We start from the raw sequence: 18936 nt of genomic DNA, 5'->3' as shown, positions 1-18936 counted from the left end.
GTATCTAATCATAGTACGCTACGGTCCAGTGTTCAAATTCATTCAAACAACTTCAGCCTGTATGTTAACACTTGGCTTTCAACACTTCCTCCACAGACAAGTGGAAACAAGGCACTTACCGAGTAGCTGCATGTCTCGAGGACGACAACTCGGTTGGCAAAAGTCTCATTGTGGGCTTCAATGCGGAGAGTTCGCTCTTTCCAGTTCACTGTGTTTTTCTGGATGAAGAAAACATACTCTACCCCTGCAATCTGAGGAGGACAAAGAAATGAAAAGGCGGGGGGAGAAAGAGAGTAACTTTAGGAGACCTTATTAATCTTAGCCAGCCAAAAAAAATCCAGGACTCTGCCTTCCACTTGCCTTCTTCAGCAGCCTAGGAGCATCCACATTCAGTTTGCAGCTCCGTTCAATGATATGTATAGCTCCATCGTCACTCCTGGATTCATGCAGGATTTCACTCCCTAGGAAGACTGGGATCTCTGGACACGTAGGAAAGCGCTTCTCATAGGCCTGGAAGTGAAAACAAAGCAAGTTTCAGCTTCTGGCTAGGATTAAATTGAACTCCTTCTGAGTTAATTACTTCCCTTACAGCAAGAGTCCAACAAAACAGACGTCCTTCACCTCTGAGAACAGGGGAGCCCACGCAGAGGTTGAAGTTAAAGCAAAATAGTTAAGAACAAAGCTGGCATCCACTCATGTCAGTCATCAACCTAAGCATGTCTTAATATAACTTTTCTTCCACACACAAATTAAAAAAAAAGCTTGCTGTTAAAAAGTTCTGGGAAGCGACTCCTAAAAACTTGAACATCAGGAACCTAATCTTTAGCCAGCAAAAGCAAGCACAGCTCTGCTGATTTCTGGTAGCTAAAGACTTGACCCGGAGATAATAAAACTCAAGTCAGATATATTGCCTGTATGAAGAAGCTATTTAAAAATATTTAATACTCCTGCACCTTAAAAATGTGATGTGTAAAACAGTTCTCTAGTTGCCCCAGGCTATCAAGGGTAAGGCCACCAGTTACTGGCTACTCACTGTGCCTTGATTTATCCGTTTCTTAAACAATTCTGTACTGGTTCTGAAATCTTCTTTGTTTTAGTTAACCCACATCCCTCTGAAAAGCCTTTTATCCAAAGCTTCTCTATCAGCTCTAGCAAAAATCCATCTTCCCATGGTACTTGCAGCAAACAAAGTTAACTTGCATAAATGAGCAACCTGCTGTTGCTCCTCTTTCCCTAACTTCTCTATCTCTCATTACATTGCAAGAGCTTTGCAGAACGGAATGTTTTCCTCGGATTTCCAAAAAACGCCTTGCATGTTGGGAGGCTATAGTAAATATCTAATTGAAGCAACAGTAGTGCAAGCTGCACAAGAAGCCCAGGATTCAACTACAGCTGGGACAGGAGGAGAACCCGTGCTCTCTTTCCACTGCACTCTCAGAGAACTACACCACTTGGGGCAGAAGAATTTTTTGCTGTCATTCCACAGACGAGCCTACCCTCTATGAACTGCTGCTATCTTCCCATCTTCTGTAGAGACACAACCATTTTATAGAGCACATAAAAATATAAACACTTGTGAAAGAATTATCTACCACAAACGAAGATGTTTATGTGATAATGATCCAGATCAGCTCAGTCGGCAGCACACGCACGGTGCCACGGGCACGCACAGGGGTGGCTGCATTCTCTGCTACCACAGCGGTTCCAAGGCTGGTTGCCCCTGTACTTATTCATGTACCCTGGTGCTGTGAATAATACTTGCTCTTAAAATAACTCAGGCACTTAAGGACACATTCCATATCTCCTGCTCCTAGACCTCTGAACAAACAGAAGTTATTTCAGATTATCATATTGCTCTAGTATCAGGAGGAAAGTGCAAGCAGACTACCAGCTGGAGTTCTGGCCTTAATAAAGTGCACAGGTCTCAAAAACATCCTCTCTGAGTTGCTGAGTAATGATCTTGCTTTGCTCCATTTCTTGGAGAACTTCCCATATCTGTGAGGCCTCCACCTGAGCTTTTTTCTCCCAATCACAAGAAAAACTAAAACGTTTTAGATAACTATAAAACTTCCCATGGCAAGTGACCGTTTCCAACAGGAGTCCCCCCACCCGGCTTCGTACAAAGCAATCTTTAAGCTTTTAGAAGCTTTATTTGTTGTGACAGGAATCCACAGATGGCTGTCAGGCACTGCCGCAGGATGCTTCCAGCTACTCCCCCCGCTTTCCCCAAGGGTCACAGAGCATAAGGAGGGAGGTGTCCCTTATTACCTGCTCTCCGGTATCTGCAGTTGCCAGCGCATTCGTCTTCTCAGGCAAAGTTAAGACTTCCTACTTGTGCCTCCACCCGCCCTCTCCCAATCCTCCAGACTCCAACCTACCACCTTGTGCTCTCTTGAGGTCAAAGCCTTTATCCTCTTCTCCCTTGCTATTCTTTTCTATTCTAGCATGGACAAGGAAGACTCGGAATCATAGAATGGGTTGGGATGGAAGGGACCTTACAGATCACCTAGTTCCAACACCCCTGCCATGGGCAGGGACACCTCCCATTGGATCAGGTGTCTCCAGGCCACCCATTCTTAGTTACCACACTCTCAGCATTCAGGCAGCAAAAGCTGTGGACACCTTGTAGGCCACTGGAATACCAGAACATTTAGCAACTATTTATCAACTGTTTGTCCCATGCCACTCCTTACATGTGCCCTTATCATGCTTGCAAGCGGTGTAACCGAAAACCCTCCCCTAAGAGAAGTCTGCCCCAGTTAATCCCGTGACTTTGGAAAACAGCAGCTATCGAAGCGGCTAGATACCTTGAGTGCTAGAAGATCACATGAGGATGGTATTAGGATTGTCCATAGGCTTGACAGCAAATCACAAGTCCACCTAAATACCCCTAAAATCCCACACCTCTGTTCCTGCAAGAAGTGCCAGGTCCTCCTTGCCCTCAGCTACGCGGCACTGTTCCCCTTGCTGCTCTGGGCAGGCAGGTAGCCCCGCGTGCTCTAGGGCTCCATCTCCAACAAGCAAGGACTAACTGTAGGAAGCAAAGGCTGAGCCAACACCATCCACTTCCCTGGGTCAGAATTAGGGCTGGCCAAGGTTTTCCTGGTTTCCCACAAATTTAAGAGGTGCAAAGCAGCTGGACTGGAAGAAAGTCCCAAGTGTGGCTGTCTCAGCTTCTTGTCCTCCACTCTTTCAGGGGTGCAGCTGTTCCAGGAATATTTGACAGAGAGTTTGCAGAGCACCAAGAGCTGTTCTTCCCCTAAGACAGCAAATGATCAAAGCACAGATACCCTCCCAAAGGCCTCACTTCAACATCCTCACCAGGAGCAGCACCAAGCTGGAAGTGCCTCCTCACCACGGAGGGACCACAACAACCAGTGTGGAGCCCCACACACTACCACTGAATCCAGACACCTCTGCCTCCCATTTGAAGATAAAGCCACTGGATCTCAGCACACAGCTGTTTCTTTATGCACTCGACCCAGCTGGACATGGGCTTCCTAATAAACTGCCATTAAATCTAGCAAAACCAAGACCAGGACAACTACTAACAGAGTGCAGTCACTATTTCGGACAGCTAAACAGCATCTGGAGAATGAAGAAAGGTCAGGGCAGAGAGGCCCATGCCTACACACAGCCCTGGTGATATAACCAAGATGACGGGCCAAGCCCATCACCTAAAAAGGTGGAACATTTCCATATTTGAGAAAGAATCCCTTTCACACATTGATATTAAGCCCTTTGCTAATCATCTTTGCACAACAACTCTAAAAATACAGCAGCTGAAGATGCCCGAGATCATTTGAAGGGCACCTGAAGCACCAGGCTGCAGTCACAATAAAGTTGTACTGTTAACACGCCCGACCCTTCATCACTGTGGGGACCCATCAGGAGAAAAATCCATCTTTTGAACCCAGCACCCTCTTATCAAAATCAGTATCTATACACAGCAGTACCTTTTTGCTCCAATAGAGAAACTGAGGGAAATCAAAGACAGAAATAATTTTTTTTTTTTCCAAAACATTGCCAGAATTAGTTGTTATTTTTCCCTCCTCTCTGATTCTGCAGAGCACAAGGTGAACAACAGAATATCCCAGCCAAATGAAAGGCACAGAGTACTTTAATATTAGCTCGTTTTAATACTTGGGCTGTTAATCTGCCTGCATTCGCTCTTCCATTGCCTCACTGCAGGAGCTCTGCGCTGACTAGCATATAGGAACTACAGTTTGTCTCTCCCTTCTCTGTCCCTCCTTCCCCAGAAGGAATTACAACAGTATTGTGCTACTGCTTTCTCTTAAGTGCATACCCACAATATTGTTTTTAAGGCAAACATTTCGATGACCTAAGTCTTGAAAAGGATCAAATACATATATATAAGAAATGAATGGCTCCATGAAGCCTCTCCCTCCCTTCTAAACCCCACTGGGATTAACGTGGACAGGCAGAACCAGCGAACACTGCGTACCTCCTGCTGATCCTGCAGCCCATGCCAGTCAGCACATCACCCCGAGCCCCGGCGTGGGCTTCTTTTCTAGCATGATCAGTCTCAAGGATCGACTTCACACCAGATCAGACTGAATAAAACCCCCAAGGAGTTGTTGCACTGCAGCAGGCGCTGTCTAGGCAAGCCAGAGGACTGCATACGCCTGATTTAGCAAGCAAATTATCTCAACAACCCAGTTTACATTAGTTATTTTCTTAAAGGTTCAGATTAACGTGCTCTCTTTGTACCCAAAACAACCATTTCACAAGAGCTGGTGGTTCAGGCCCACCGGTGTCCTCCCCTAAATCAAGCTGTTTTTTCGCAGATTTCTTCCAAAAGGATTGTTGCAAAAAGCCATGCAGTGTCGTAGGGTTTTTTTGTAGTGGACTGTACACATAACGTGACCAACATACAAGTGTCATTTAAGTCTTCGCAGTTATCTCCCTCAGACTGAAATTACACACTACATTTCACAAGAGAGCTGAGTGAAGACAGAGGCATTTGGGATCTGTTTGAACTCTCTGAGATATTTTGCTTGGAAATACAAAAAAATTGGGTTTTGGGTGCATTTAAAGTGTAAAAATAAATAAATTAATAGATCATTTAGACACAGATGACACAGCCTGTTGGAATTAAAACATTTAAAGAAGTAGAAAATAGATGAAAAAATCTCCAAGTGAAACAATTTATAGCTAAAATAAAGATTTAAAACATGCAAGGAAGACATAACAGGTACTCAAGGTTTCAGAAGTGTCAGATCTTCCTTTCACACTGAAGGGAAGACAAGGGAAATTTGTGCAAGGCTGCAGTGCCCGTGTTCAGGTGACTATGCTACTGGCACAGCCTGCCCCACTGTCCCAAAGCACCTCAGCACACGTGCTGGGGTGACATGGGTGGCCAAGTAGCCACAGGGACTGCCACACAGGGGGGTCCCCAGCCCTACTGCACAAACCCAGATCAGCCCTAGCAGAAACAAGGCTCTGCATCCCAGCCCAAGACCCCTCAGTGCCACAGGAGCTGACAAATGATTAATCAAACCCCACAATGATTAATCAGCAGGTGATACGACTGACTATGAAATCAGTAGAGTGCTTTGACCAAGGTTTTGCCCTGTAGTCTCCTGGGAGATGTCTGAAAGGTTTTACCTCTGCTGGCCAAAGGCCAAACAGTTTACGGGCCCACCACTGTGACAGATGAAAACACCTTGTGAGAACAGAGTCTTCAAGGACAATGCAAAGAAGCCACACTTAAGTGTCCTAAACTGTTGGTCAAATACATAATAACCAGTACAAAGAAATGCATCTGTGAGAAGAGACCGCCCTGAAGGTCAGCCAGATGCCAAACAAGAACAAGTTACACAAGCATCAAAACCGAAAAAAAAAAAAAATAATGACATTCTAAAGCTTCACAACCACAGAGAAAAGGGAGAAATTACCCTCCTCTAATTTCACCTGCTTAACCCCTTCCCCTCCAGAGCACAGAGGTGCTCTCCAAGTCCTTCACCTTCCTAGTACCAAGGTGTTAGATGTATTGAGAGTGCAAGTGTGGTCCGGCTCCCCCTCCACTTTAATCTCCTGTAGACTGGCAGTAGCTGTTCCGCTGCTGTTCCCTATAGCATCCAGAGAACACAGCCGGAGGGCAGGATCTTTTATAACAGCTACTCCTGTTTCTCCTCTGCAGGTTTCAACAGCCTTTTCTAGCAAGTAACCTTGAAATCAATTACACAACAGAGGCCTTAGGAATCCAAAACAACAGGGACATCCAAGCACCAAATTACTGCATGAAAGAAAACACCTCAAAAACCAAACTCTCCTGCAGTTTCCTCCAGTCTAGTGCCTGCTGGGTCCTGAGTAGTTCCAACATTCTCCAACAAGAGGCAGCTTTTGTTAGATGATCTAGTTTCATACCTTAATACCCTAGAGGGAATGTTATCCTTCCAGTCTTGGGGCTGCAAACCGACTCCCAGGGCAGCAGTTCTGGCTTTCTCCCCACACCAGTCAACTAAGACAGATGACTTCAAGCTTCTCACTAATACACAGCAAATTGGGAGAATCCAAACCACTTTGCCCATCAGCATGCAGACGGTTTGCAGGGTAAACACACAGAGCTTGCGTGCTAAATGCTGCTGTCCATGAAATCATGCAGAAATACACTGAGCTATTTTGGAACAGCAGTTGGCAGGAAAACATTCATCTTCTACTTGATAAGTGATGCTCTGAAGTGGCTGCACGGCCATCACGTCTTTAGGGTTTGGTTGTTTGGGTTTTTTTTTTTATACTGGTAGGGCTTCCTTAGTGACAGCATCCCAGGATCCGCTGTTTCAGATTTGAGCAAGAGCACAGGAACGGAAAAACTGTGGTCTGACTCCTGTATGATGCCAAGATGAACTTGAGAGGGATCTTCAAGAGTGTAAAAGCTCAGATACTGGGGAAAATTGTATTGTGTAGGACACATGAAGGACCTAAACTGTTATTCACCTGATGTAGACAAACTGTTGCAGTCCATATTATACGAATACGTTACAAGGACAAGACTTCATCCTTGTGCTAAGAGCTAAAACACTTCAAACTTCCATGATAAAACACAGAGTTTAAGTCTGCATTAATGAACGAGATTCCTCAGGGTCATGTTAGAGCCATGTGCAGTTTGCCAGGATAAAGGAAGAAAATGGACACCTATGTTCAGATGAATGGGAAATGAGGAGGAGATACGATATCAAGTTTTGAGCCAGAGATGTCCAGATCATCATCCCTTTGAAAAAGAGATGATGAGAAGCAAAATAAACCCCTCACCACTTTTAAGTAGGAAAAGTGGATACATTTGGACTAGCTTTTGAGCAGCTCTAATGATACATAAATATCTCTCTCCAGATTAAGGTGTTTTCTGATTTTGTCCTTTTAGGAAAAAGTCATTTCATCTTGCAGTCCCTCCTACTACTTAGTCTAACTGCTGAAGGGAACCACAGGGTGTGCACACATATTCACCAGACACGATAATCCATTGGCTTTGTAATCATTAGAACAGATACCATGCTTCTCGCTAGTAGTGCAAAATAAAATATGCGTGGAATAACTGGGAGCAGGGAGGGATCAAATGGATATTTGGGGTACAGAAATGCTCCAAAGTCAAGGAAAAGGGAACCTTATTTTCAGGAGGTGCAGAGCATCTGCAGAGTAGCAGAAGTAGTCTTTGGGGCCTGAGAAATAACACTTTTGCTGGAACAAAGAAAAGGATTTGCCAGTGAGAAGTCCACTGGACCACGGCAGCCAGGCTGCAAACATTGACCCAGTGTTATCTCTCCCTGGCCCACAGCCACTAATTTGCCTCATTTCTTCAGATTTTGGTGAAAGAAACAATTCAGGGAGCAGCAGCTGTCTATTACAATACAGGCACAACTGAGCGACCCAGCAAACCTACTAAAACCAGGCCACGCACTGCAGCTGCACCAAGCTAACTCAGGAAACTACCAACGTGCCTGACCTCCTGTCTGAGAAGAAACAACACCCCATTCAAGCTCTTCTGCTACAGCTTTCTCCTCTGCTTACCAGAGAGAAGAAATTGGTTGTGGAGCAGTTCAGGTCACAAGAAGTATGATGCATCAGCCTTTACAAATAGCCATGAAGCGACGCCTTATCCGTAAACTACGGCTAGCTGGTCAGACACATTTGCCATAGCCCATTGCAGAAAAACCACATACACTGAAATAGGACGGCAAGGAAGCAGATATCTCAGGTGACTAACACCTTAAAGAGCAAAACACAGCAATCAAGTATCATCCCATCACACACACACTGCTCAGTGAATCACCCCAAAATCAAAAAGGCTGGCTTACAAATTAATGCCTAGTTGGAAGTGCAACCCGTCCTTGCCAGAAGCTGTTGTGAGAACTTCTACAAATTGACCATAATTCAGGGTCAAACTTAGGCAGGTCACTGTGCTTAGCAGTTTAAAAAAAAAATCCATGCTGGTTAAGACGTAACAACTGATGATTGTTCTAAATTTTCTCACCTCTTTAAGTCCCTGCACAAGAGCTTATTATTTATCTTCTGTACTTACGCATTCAGTAGAAGAGAGAAGCGTCTTTGAGTTACTACTGGAATCTTAGATAATGGTGATACCTCCAGCTACGTTGTGTCCCCTTGTGCTATGCTGCAGTGCCATTGAACTACAGCTTACCTTACAGCTCATCCTTTCCAGCATTAGCCTGCACTGATCAGATTAAGCTGGAGACACGAATCATCCTTCAAGGAAATAAGCCTCCATGCTGCAGCTGGAGAAGGAGATTAAAGAAAACAAGGACTATCCTGTACAGACTCTTTGAATTACTGTAAATCTTCTCTCCAATCCACATGTAGTGCCAGCGCCATCCCCTCCTAAACCATTCTTGCCCAGCAAATGGAGTCTTAGCAGTGGCGATGCAAAGCTATCAGAGACTAGTAGGAACCCCACAAGACACACTGAGCAGGACAGATGTGTAGATGTTGCCAGCAGTTCTCCAGAACTCTGAATAAGCAATTCTTCCATCCACTTCCAGCAGCTGTGGTCATCAAACATTTTCTACTCACTTGAGGGGAAACATCCCCCACCATAATCTCAACAGAATCATCAGCTTTTTGCTCAGCCTGACTGTTGCTCACTCTCAACCTGCTTAATACCAGGAGGAGGTGGTGGCAGGGCACAGATGAATACAGCTGTGAAGAGTCATCCCAGCTGACACAGAGATCATTACTTTCAGACTTCTGTTGCCAAATGCTTCTCAGCAGTAAGATGATGGGATATTTATAGTGTATCTTGACAGCATGGTTTCAAACCATCAAGTAACACTGAAGCATCATGTCTTGAGTCAACACTAGATCCTCTATAAGTACATAAAATGTTAACCCAGTAGGTTCTGACAGTCACAACAAATTTGCCTTCAAAACATGGCAAGAAGGGACAAGGGATGTTGCTGCCTTTAAAATCCCTGGCACAGACCGTGGCTGCAGACAGACCATCCACACCCAAGTATTATTTGTCTGCACTCAAGTTCTATATACAAACAATCCCACCAGAGAGAGTAGATTATGTTTTGCAGGTGAGTATCCACTTCGTAACTACCGCTCAGATTACTATTGGGGCATTTCATGTCACTTGTGACATGGACTGAACAGAAAAGAAGAACTTTTCCCCCCTTGCACATGGATTCTCTCTCAATCTCCAGGGTACTGCCAACCAGAAATACCGTTTTAGACAGTATCTGAGAACTGTGTCGTTATCTACATCACAGCAGCAACAAAGGAGCTTTTGGCCACAGGGCATGCAGGCTACACCCTGCAAAGCTCTACCCTGCGTTGTCTGCGGATATCCAAGGACACTGCTATCCTGGGTAGCAGGCCGCTGCAGGAACCTCTTCTCTGCACTCCTGCACATGCTGCACTTAGAGCTCCACTCCAGTCTCTTTGGCAACTCTGCACAGCCCTCCGATCAGCTGCACCATCACCGCTGCTTCAGAGGGATTCCAGCTGCCAGAAACCACTCTGCTCTCCCCGCAGCAACTGCGCTTCTGCTTCCAGTGTTCAGACTTCAAAGCAGAAGCTATGAACTGGCATCAAAAATTTTAGTTAAGATTCTATTTTTCTTTAAACTCAGACTGTGATGTTACCAGAATAATGACAACAACTTGGAGCTCCAGATGGGGATATTCCAGTCTGTAGTTACAATGAATTATATAGGAACCCCCAAAAATGTATTCTGTAGTACATCTGTGCTGTAGGCAGTATAAGATATTGCACGGTAGCTGACCCAGACAGCCCATCTGCGCATCTTATGTAGCGAGACAGCAGCACCCCTTTGGAGACCTGGATGGGTTGTGAACACACACATTGAACTTGTCGCTTCAAACAAACCCACAGAACTAACGTGATCCTTGCTAGACACCAGTCTACTTGTATATTATACTGCTTTCACACGTCATTTTATCTGTTACCACCCCCCCCAGCCCCCGTTTTATCTGTTACCAATGTGTACTGCAAGCTGTTTGGGCCGCCCTATGGTGCCTACCCAGGAAAAGAGGGCTCAGAGGTTCTGTTGCAAAAAGCATCACCGCATCAGTCAGTCAGTGAAATACTGAATCCTTTAAGACACCACAGCATTAGAGAGAGCATGCATGACATATCAGGATTTAAGCAGTCTCTTTACACACTCAATGTGCTGAACGCAACAGGAGAAGTCATTAAATAAAGCTACTTAAAGATCTAACATCTTTAACACAATGCATGTTGATGCTGAAAAGGCACAAATAAAAATAATTTTGAAAAGGTGTATGGAAAGCAATTCTAGCTGTCAGGACCTGGACCCCAGTATTCACTTTCTTCTGCAGCAAAACCTGACAGCTAAAATAGCAAGGAGCCACTTCCAATTAGACTGCATATAGAAAGCCTCCAACACTGTTGGCACAAAAGGATGTCAGGATGATTGCAAAATAAGTGATGCATTTTGATTTTAGTTGTACTGGATGTTTGACTCTTGCATGTAACTATGGGCCAGGTCCTCAGCTGCTGTAAACAAGCAAAACTTCAGTGACTGCACAACTGCTTTGCCAGCGTGCAAATAGCCAGTGTAGTCAAGGCTGATGTGCTGGGGGATTATTCGAGGGCAAGAGTGAGGACCCCTGCCAAATCCAGCAACTATCAGCAAGATTGCTTCAGTAGCATCAAGCATGCAAGAAACACACCTCACGCAGGGTCCTGGATGATTGCTTTTGATGCACTATGACCCGGTGTCACAGGATTTGAGTAAAGATGATGGAGAAGAAATACTTTCTGCTGTTTACTTCATGTGAAGTAATTTCGGACTCTACATAAACCTGCCACATTTGTAGCCTGAACTAAATTTGCCACCCAGCTTTGCACCCATACTGAGAATCATGGAATCACGGAATTTTCAGAGTTGGAAGGGACCTCTAAAGATCATCTGGTCCAACTCCCCTGCTAAAGCAGGATTGCCCAGAGCACATCACTCAGGACTGCATCCAGGTGGGTCTTGATGCAACCAGAGACGGGGACTCCACAACCTCCCTGGGCAGCCTGTTCCAGTGCTCTGTCACCCTCACCGTAAAGAAGTTTTTTCTCATATTTGATAGGAACTTCCTATGTTCCAGCTTGTGCCCGTTACCCCTCGTCCTGTTACTGGGAACCGCTGAAAAGAGTCTGGCTCCATCCTCCTTAAACCCACCCTTTAGATACTTGTCAACATTAATAAGGTCTCCCCTCGGCCTTCTCTTCTCCAGGCTAAAGAGTCCCAGCTCTCTCAGCCTTTCGAAGAAACAGAAGTATATACCACCCCAGTTCCATTCATTTCCTATTTTATCTTACCTGAAAAATAAAGAACTCCAGACCAACTAAATGCAAAGAACACTGAAGTGCCAGTAAAACCAGAAAAGAGAGTCACGGAGCTGCTTGGAAGTACGGGTGGCAGGCCAGGACCTCAGATGGCCAAGCTTTCACTTGCTGACACAAGCAGGGGAATAATGAGCTGCCACCTAACAGATCTAGTAGAGAGCCTGAGTGATGCTCGAGATAAGAAATGCCTGTATACCACACGTGCCCCCACAGGGCAACCTCCCTCCACCCCAAACTCATGTTGCACATAACAGAAGCATCCTAGACTGAAGAGTACAACTCAATCAGGGCAGCAAGAAACATACCCCATTGCTGTCCATGCATGCATTTTCAAGAGATCAGGCTCTCAGCTGCTCATATATGTGTCAACACATGCCGTGGGCAGCACCAAGAAATGAGGTCAAGCAGAAAGAAGCACTGACTCATATCGTGCACATGTGGGCCTCAAGAGCAGTTTCATCCCAAGCACGGAGTACAGCCGGCACACGCAATGAGAACTGATGCTGCTGCAAGCTTCCAAATGCCTGAGTTTTGTTCCGTCTTTTGAAAGCCGTGACATATTTTTAGATAACAGTAGTAAACCTCACAAAGGCTGCAAACATAAAGCTGATATCCTGTACGCAGTAAGCTTAAACGTCAAGTCACATACATATTTTTTTCAGATATAGATAGCCTTTTAGCTTTTAACTAAACCCAGCCTTTAACCCACTAGTGTTGTGCTTTGCAGAGCTTTCATTTCATAGAAAAGATAGAATCTCAGATAGTAAAGGGATAAAGGTTTGATTCGGTTCCAAGTGTAAAACCTGCAAGCAGAACTTTCCCCTTTCTCAGGATCTGCGTCCTTTACCATTCCCTTGGCACGAGGCTGTGCAGAAAGACCCCTCGCTTGCAGCAGAAGCCATAAATTGCTACTAGTAGCAATAAGAGCCGGATGTGAAGCGCATAGTAAATGCGTCAAGACAACGAAACAACTGATAGAAGTGCTGTCATGAAGTTGCTCATTTACACCACTATTGCAGCAACTCAAACTATACATCGAGTACAGAAGACCACATAAGAGTCCCTGGGGGTTTATTTCAGATCGGTAGCTTCAGGAACCATCCTAAGCAAATTTAGTGTAAAGTCTCTGAAAATGGCAGATGTCAATTGCAAGTGTGAAGGGCTGAGCGCACTACTAAAATTAACAGCAACAAAAAACTCCCTACTACTTTCAAAGCTAAAGCTATCTCATCCAACCTAATTATGCATTGGCAACAAATAATATTAATATGCAATCTCTCTTAGCTTAACTCCTGTCCAACTACGCATTTTGGACTTGCTCACCCAAGTCAAGTTCTCATCTCCATACATCAGAGAAGGCTCACAATAATTTACAAAGTTAGCTATCACTCATGAGCTATGTGGCAGAATTACCTCTCCATCTAGACTTTTTCCTCATTATAACATTTTATTAAAAAAAAAAAACCTTTTAGCTTTAAAACTACAACTACTACACAAAGAAAATAAAAAGTGTGTTTAATACTTGGTGATTTTCTTGTCTGTATAAATAAAGTCAGGAGACATATGCAATCTCAAACCTGCTGATCTAATTGAAGAGAAGACAAGATCAGGCCCAGAGAGGCATGGACAACCCATGTGAGGGAACAGCTCAATTTAAAAGGAAACATACACAAAGAAGAGAAAATGGAAAGGAAAAACATGACAAGATAACAAAGCATTAGAAACGTCAAGGTTCTTTTCAAGTAGAAGGGATAAAGATGTCAGGCACTGGTTATAATTTGAAGAGCATGACATTTTTGATCTGTTAATGCGAGTGCAGATTAGGAACAAAGCAGATGAAAATGACTACTGTGGATTTGGACAGGTGTGGAAAGATCGTCCTTTATTTAAACCTTTTCAGAAGAGAGGACTCTTCTAACAAAAAAAAAAAAAAATTCAGAAGTCCTGAATGACCAAAAGCGACTCACTAAGCTGATTCCTTTTTGCTTCCTCAGATGCACAGGACTGGCAAAGAGAGCAAGAAGGGGAATGTGGTCCTCCTTCCAAGGACTGGAAGATGTGTCAAACCTACTGCCTGCAAATGCCAGAACGCAAGCTGCAGAAGCGTTAGTAAGCAGCCGAGTGTAAATCCATAGACAATTATCCAGAGACACACAATAACAAAGGTATTAACAGTAAAAGCACAGGCTCATCTGTCGAGCAGAGCCCCGTGCTGTCTAGAGGATGAGCTCTACACACACACACTCTGTACAAGCCCAAGGAAGATAAATTGTGTTCCTGATAGCAGGGCTCAACAGAAGGCATGGGAAACACTCTGTGCTTGAACAAGGCCAGGAAGCAACACATCGTTTGCCTCATTTGGCTACAACAACCCTGTTTCTCAGACCCTCATACCCGAACGAAGCACACACGCTGTTTTCTATAGTGGGGTCCAAACATCGGAGGTTATGGAAGAAAAATACTTTTCCTAATGAACACTACTTACCTCATGACATGGCCTGAACAGACCACAGGAAGTATGACCCTCCCCATTATACAGACAAGCAATCAAGCACAAGCGTTTCAGGCTGAAGGGTGCAGAGAGACCCACAAAATAAGGAGGTGTCTTGAGGTCACCCACATAACCTCTGCTTTCCTACCATTAACCACAGAGTGAGACCTCGGCACTCCAAAGGTTCACACAAAGCATTGGAGGGGAAAAGATGAAAGCAGCTGAATATCAGGTTCCCAGTGCTGAGGAAGCTGCTGTCAGATTTATGCTGAAGCAGATTAACAGCAATGCCACGTGCTGAGGAGCAAAACAGCTTCACTGTACGCCCACTCTCCCTGCAAAACTTCCAGCAACTGACAGCTACCACCTGACAGCTCTGTGAAATCTGCGCTGCCTCCACACAAATGGAAGGCTCCATCTGAACACATCAAATGCGGTAACAAAACCTACATCCAGCTCAGCCTGCATGGGCTGCCACTAGATCGAAACACTACTTTATAATGCCAGTCTTTGTAATAAAGCAGATTCTGCTGTGAACACGTGAATTTCACAGGACATTAGACTGGGACTAAGGGGTCTATATTCAGCTCCCTACTCGACTGCACAGTCCTTTGGGTGACCCTGGATAAGTAACTCGATCTTCATAAGAAAGAGAACTAATAACTTTGCTAAGGTAATGGGAATTTGAGTTTGCTGAACGCCTAAAGGATGACATTTACAATCCCAGCCCTGAAATCCCAGGGAATGTTAAATTCTGTCCTGTTGAAAAACTGAAAGCAAATAAAACTAAACCACTTGAAAAATAAACCCATCAAACCCTGGCCTTTGGGCATTCTGCTAACAAGCTTACAAAGGATTTGTGTAGAGGCAGCCCTCCTATATTAGCAGCCAATCTAGTGACAGGCATCTGGTGTTAGGTTTATCCTGCTAATATAGACAACAGGAATGAGGAGAGGTATGCATAGAGCAAAGACTACCAGTATCTCCATAACAAGTACTGGTGTCTTATTCTGATACAGGATGCACTGAGAGAACAAAGAACACAGCCAGAAAAGTGTCATTACCACAAACATCAGCCCCAGACTGGTTGGGCCACTTCTACAGCATGTTACTGGCTTAGCTGTTAACAGACATGGCAAACTCGGATAAGACTGGAAAGAGGAAAGGGGGGGGGGGCAGGAAACTGGCAGGGGGGAGAGCCCAACTGTCAAAAAGAAAGTGTTAATTTTGATAATTAGACAGCATCAAAGTGAATGGCACCTGCTGTCAGCTGAGGAATTGCTGCTACTTTCGGGCTCCGTCATTCCTACTTAGGACCATAAAATAATCTCTCTCCTAGTTTTAACAACAGAAATAAAAGACTGGAGGCTGTTTTGGATAAAACAAATCTTCTGGGTTCCTGGGAAGTAAGCGCCAAAAGAGGCAACATTGTCAAGACGAACACAATGTACTGCATCAGGCTCTCCCTTCCATTCATGGGAATGATTTCAGCTACCTGAAAGGGCTATAGCTTTCCCTTTTCATTCTCGATCCTAACAGACCAAAAAAACCTGGTGTCCTTGCTCAGCAGGGAAGAGAGATAATGAAGAAAGCACCAGACTAAAAGTGGTAAATGCTATGTCTCGGGGATCCCTAGTGTAGACTGAAATGCCCAACAGACTACAAACAAAGCCTTGCAAGAGTCTATAAGCAAGCATCTCGGCTAAATGCCCAAATGCTCAGTGCTGACCTTGAAATGCAAACAGCAAATCTTTCAGAAGGATATTTGACTCACACCTTGAAGAGCAGTGACAAAGTCCAGAATATCACAAATTGTCTTCAAACTCTACCTAGGCAAGCCGCCATGGTCACATTAGCTTTCTGCATCACCAGCAAAAGAACTTCAATTACAGCACTCAAACCCCTTGTGGCAATCACCAAATTTGGAGAGAGATCTCCAAACATTTCAATCACAAGGTGAATAGGGAAGAACATACAGAAGAATTTTTCCAAAGACTTCTAGTTTTTAAGCAAATCAAAAAGCACAGTATAATTTAGAATCAAGTTCTAGATACATGCATCCTACAATCCTGATTGGGATCAGACCTAGAGAGATTCTAAACTGAACCGCATTTGGTGATATGGCAAAGACAGTGTCTGGCCACAAACTGACCCCGCCTACCTGAATATCACAGTTTTTTCCTTCCTTGTGAAAGAGTAATTACAGAAGGTTGGGTTTTGTTGGGTTTTTTCCTCCAATGACTAAACTGCCTTTCTTAAAATACCGAGATGTCGATTCTTACTTTTCATGGAAAATTGAAGGAGGACAAAAAGATAACAAGAGCTAAATCTCTGTTCCCGCAATGTACCCATAAAGTTGCCATAAAGGCACACTAGCCAAAACCGCAGTCCCCCACCTCCCACTGGCCTGAAGTTGCAGCCTCAGCCTTAGCAGCTGGAGAAATAAGAGTGCTGAGTATTACTCACCGCCATGACGAGCTCAAAAGGATATTTGTAGACTCGAACTGGGGACTGGTATTTCTGCACCATTTTTACTACACACCTGTAATAGAAAGAAATCAGAAAATTTGAGATCCCTCATACCAAACACCACAATACATTCTAGCAATTTTCACAAATTGCTTACTAGAAGCCTTAACTCTTTCTCACAAACAGAGAGGAGGAGACAGGTAGAATATCTTGCCCAGCATCGCTTAGCAAGTCAGTGTCAGAGACAGAACAAAAGGCAGGTCTCTGCAGTCCCAGACCAGTGCCGTGTCCAGCATGTGGTAGCGTCCTTTGCCGCTTCCCAACACCACTGCAGTAAATTCAACTCAGAGCTCCAACAAAACTCACAATAATTAAAGCACAAAACAGATGTAAAGCCAGAATCAATTGTACTCAGGAGAAGGAGCCTGTCTTAGGAGCCTTGCAAAGCTTAAATAGCGATTCTTCCCCCCATCCCCCTTTTCTGCATTACATTAGTAATCATTACGCAAAATCCCCCTTGTTGAAAGCTTCCAATGGCTTCCCATATCTTGGTGCTTTAAATGCTTTTGTGCACAAAGTAGCATTCAGTTGTTTTAACCCGCTAAAACAAAAAGGAAACAGCATGCTTAAAGCACATGCCTGATGCTAAGCTAGCAATCACATCCCACTGCCTGGATGCCCACTGCTTCCAGCTGAACTAAGGAAATAACTGCATGCAATGGAAACAATTCAGTTCTCAGCATTTCATTTCTCCTCGCCACTTCTCACTCTTCTCATCAGGATTCCTCCCGCAGACTCTTTTGCTGGGGTTTTAACCCTCAAATACGCATCAATAACCCGCATCTCAAGGAAGTGCGTAAACCATTAAAAAAAAAGGTTATTAGGCTGCTTTCTGCAATTCCTTTAAGTTCCTTTATATCGCTCCCATTAATACCATCCACGAACATCAGAAACACAAAAGGCTGGACAGCTGGTTTGAGACACTATGCTGATTCCACCCCACTCAAATTCCACTGCTGAGCAGACACAGCCCTCGGCAACATGACGCAGCGTAGCACTGAACTCAACAGTCAGAGCATTAAGACAACTTATTCCTGACATTTTAAGCCCAAAACCCGAGGTGAAACATGAATTAAAAGGCAAATGGCAATCAATTCTCCCTCAGAAAGACTGCTGCAAAATGCCACTACAGAGTAAAATCTAAGCAAGGGTGAGGGGGGAAAAAATTTTAAAAGTTTGAGTACCTGAGAACGGGGAATGTTTGTAGAAGGGTCTCACAATCGGACAGTTACTCTGCAGAGGATCCCGTTACCCAAGGAGCAACATTCAGGACTTGCTGGGTCCCTAGGAGTCTTACTGGTACTAAAAGCCAGTCCAGGCAGAACAAGTAAACGCAGAGAAAATGCATCAGCAGAGCATCCAACTCAAACTGAAGCAAGCAGAGCAGGGGCAAGCAAACACCCAGGAAGCTGGGGCTGCTATCACGTATCAGATACCCGAGCCAAGAGGCACAGGGCACCTTGTAACGCAACGCTGTAATATGATTATGCAAGCGCGATACCTAGGCCGTGCGGGAACCTTCCGAGTAAGTGCAAATATAGCAAGAGAAGCCTCGTCAAACATATTTAGCTGTGATCTTGCTCCCAGTTCTGACCTTGCCTGCTAAACCGGGAATTCCTGCACTTCTGTAGGAGGGGGTCAGGGACCTCCACAGGAGGAAGTCTCAGGACAGACCAGTCAGTCCAGGATCACCCACAGCCCAGAAATGAAGTCAACAGCGACAGAAGAACAGGGTGGCACAAGCGGTAGTTCAACAGCCTTAACCATGCTGCTCGGACAGATCTGTTGCTCCCGAGAGGCTGCAATATCTGATTGCCACGGGTTTACTGCCCCGTGCTTCTCTAGTTGAGGGAAGTTTGAGAAAAAGAGCCAGTGACTATTACACCCATGGGAAGCTGTGGAAGAAAGACAGCTGATAACTCACACCTGCCCTAAAAACCTTTTATACCTTGGGGAAGGTGCAGCGGCAGACCTTCTACGCCTTCTCCTCAAAACAGTGCTGCGAGACAGTCATTCTGCTTCTCAAAGCAAGAGGGACTCCAGCTATCACTCCT

At 44.7% G+C, this 18936-nt stretch overlaps 1 protein-coding gene across 5 annotated transcripts in view; it reads right to left on the bottom strand.

Annotated features, from left to right (window-relative positions):
- Nucleotides 1–18936, bottom strand: part of SEC14L5 (SEC14 like lipid binding 5) — a 45106-nt gene that overhangs the window by 22643 nt on the left and 3527 nt on the right. For 4 of the 5 annotated variants that reach the window (XM_063342980.1, XM_063342984.1, XM_063342982.1 and 1 more), the window contains 4 exons: nt 18831–18934; nt 16820–16895; nt 361–510; nt 120–251 (listed from right to left, as the gene is read on the bottom strand). In XM_063342980.1, coding sequence (XP_063199050.1) covers nt 120–251; nt 361–510; nt 16820–16882 — 345 coding nt within the window. In that variant the 5' untranslated portion in view covers nt 16883–16895; nt 18831–18934. Of the gene's footprint in view, nt 1–119; nt 252–360; nt 511–16819; nt 16896–18066; nt 18185–18830; nt 18935–18936 lie in introns of all 5 variants that reach the window. The other variant, XM_063342981.1, reaches the window with a different exon arrangement.

This window comes from Chroicocephalus ridibundus, chromosome 8 (assembly GCF_963924245.1).
Source record: "Chroicocephalus ridibundus chromosome 8, bChrRid1.1, whole genome shotgun sequence".
NCBI lineage: Eukaryota > Metazoa > Chordata > Aves > Charadriiformes > Laridae > Chroicocephalus > Chroicocephalus ridibundus.
This window is presented reverse-complemented; position numbering and strand designations above follow the sequence as displayed.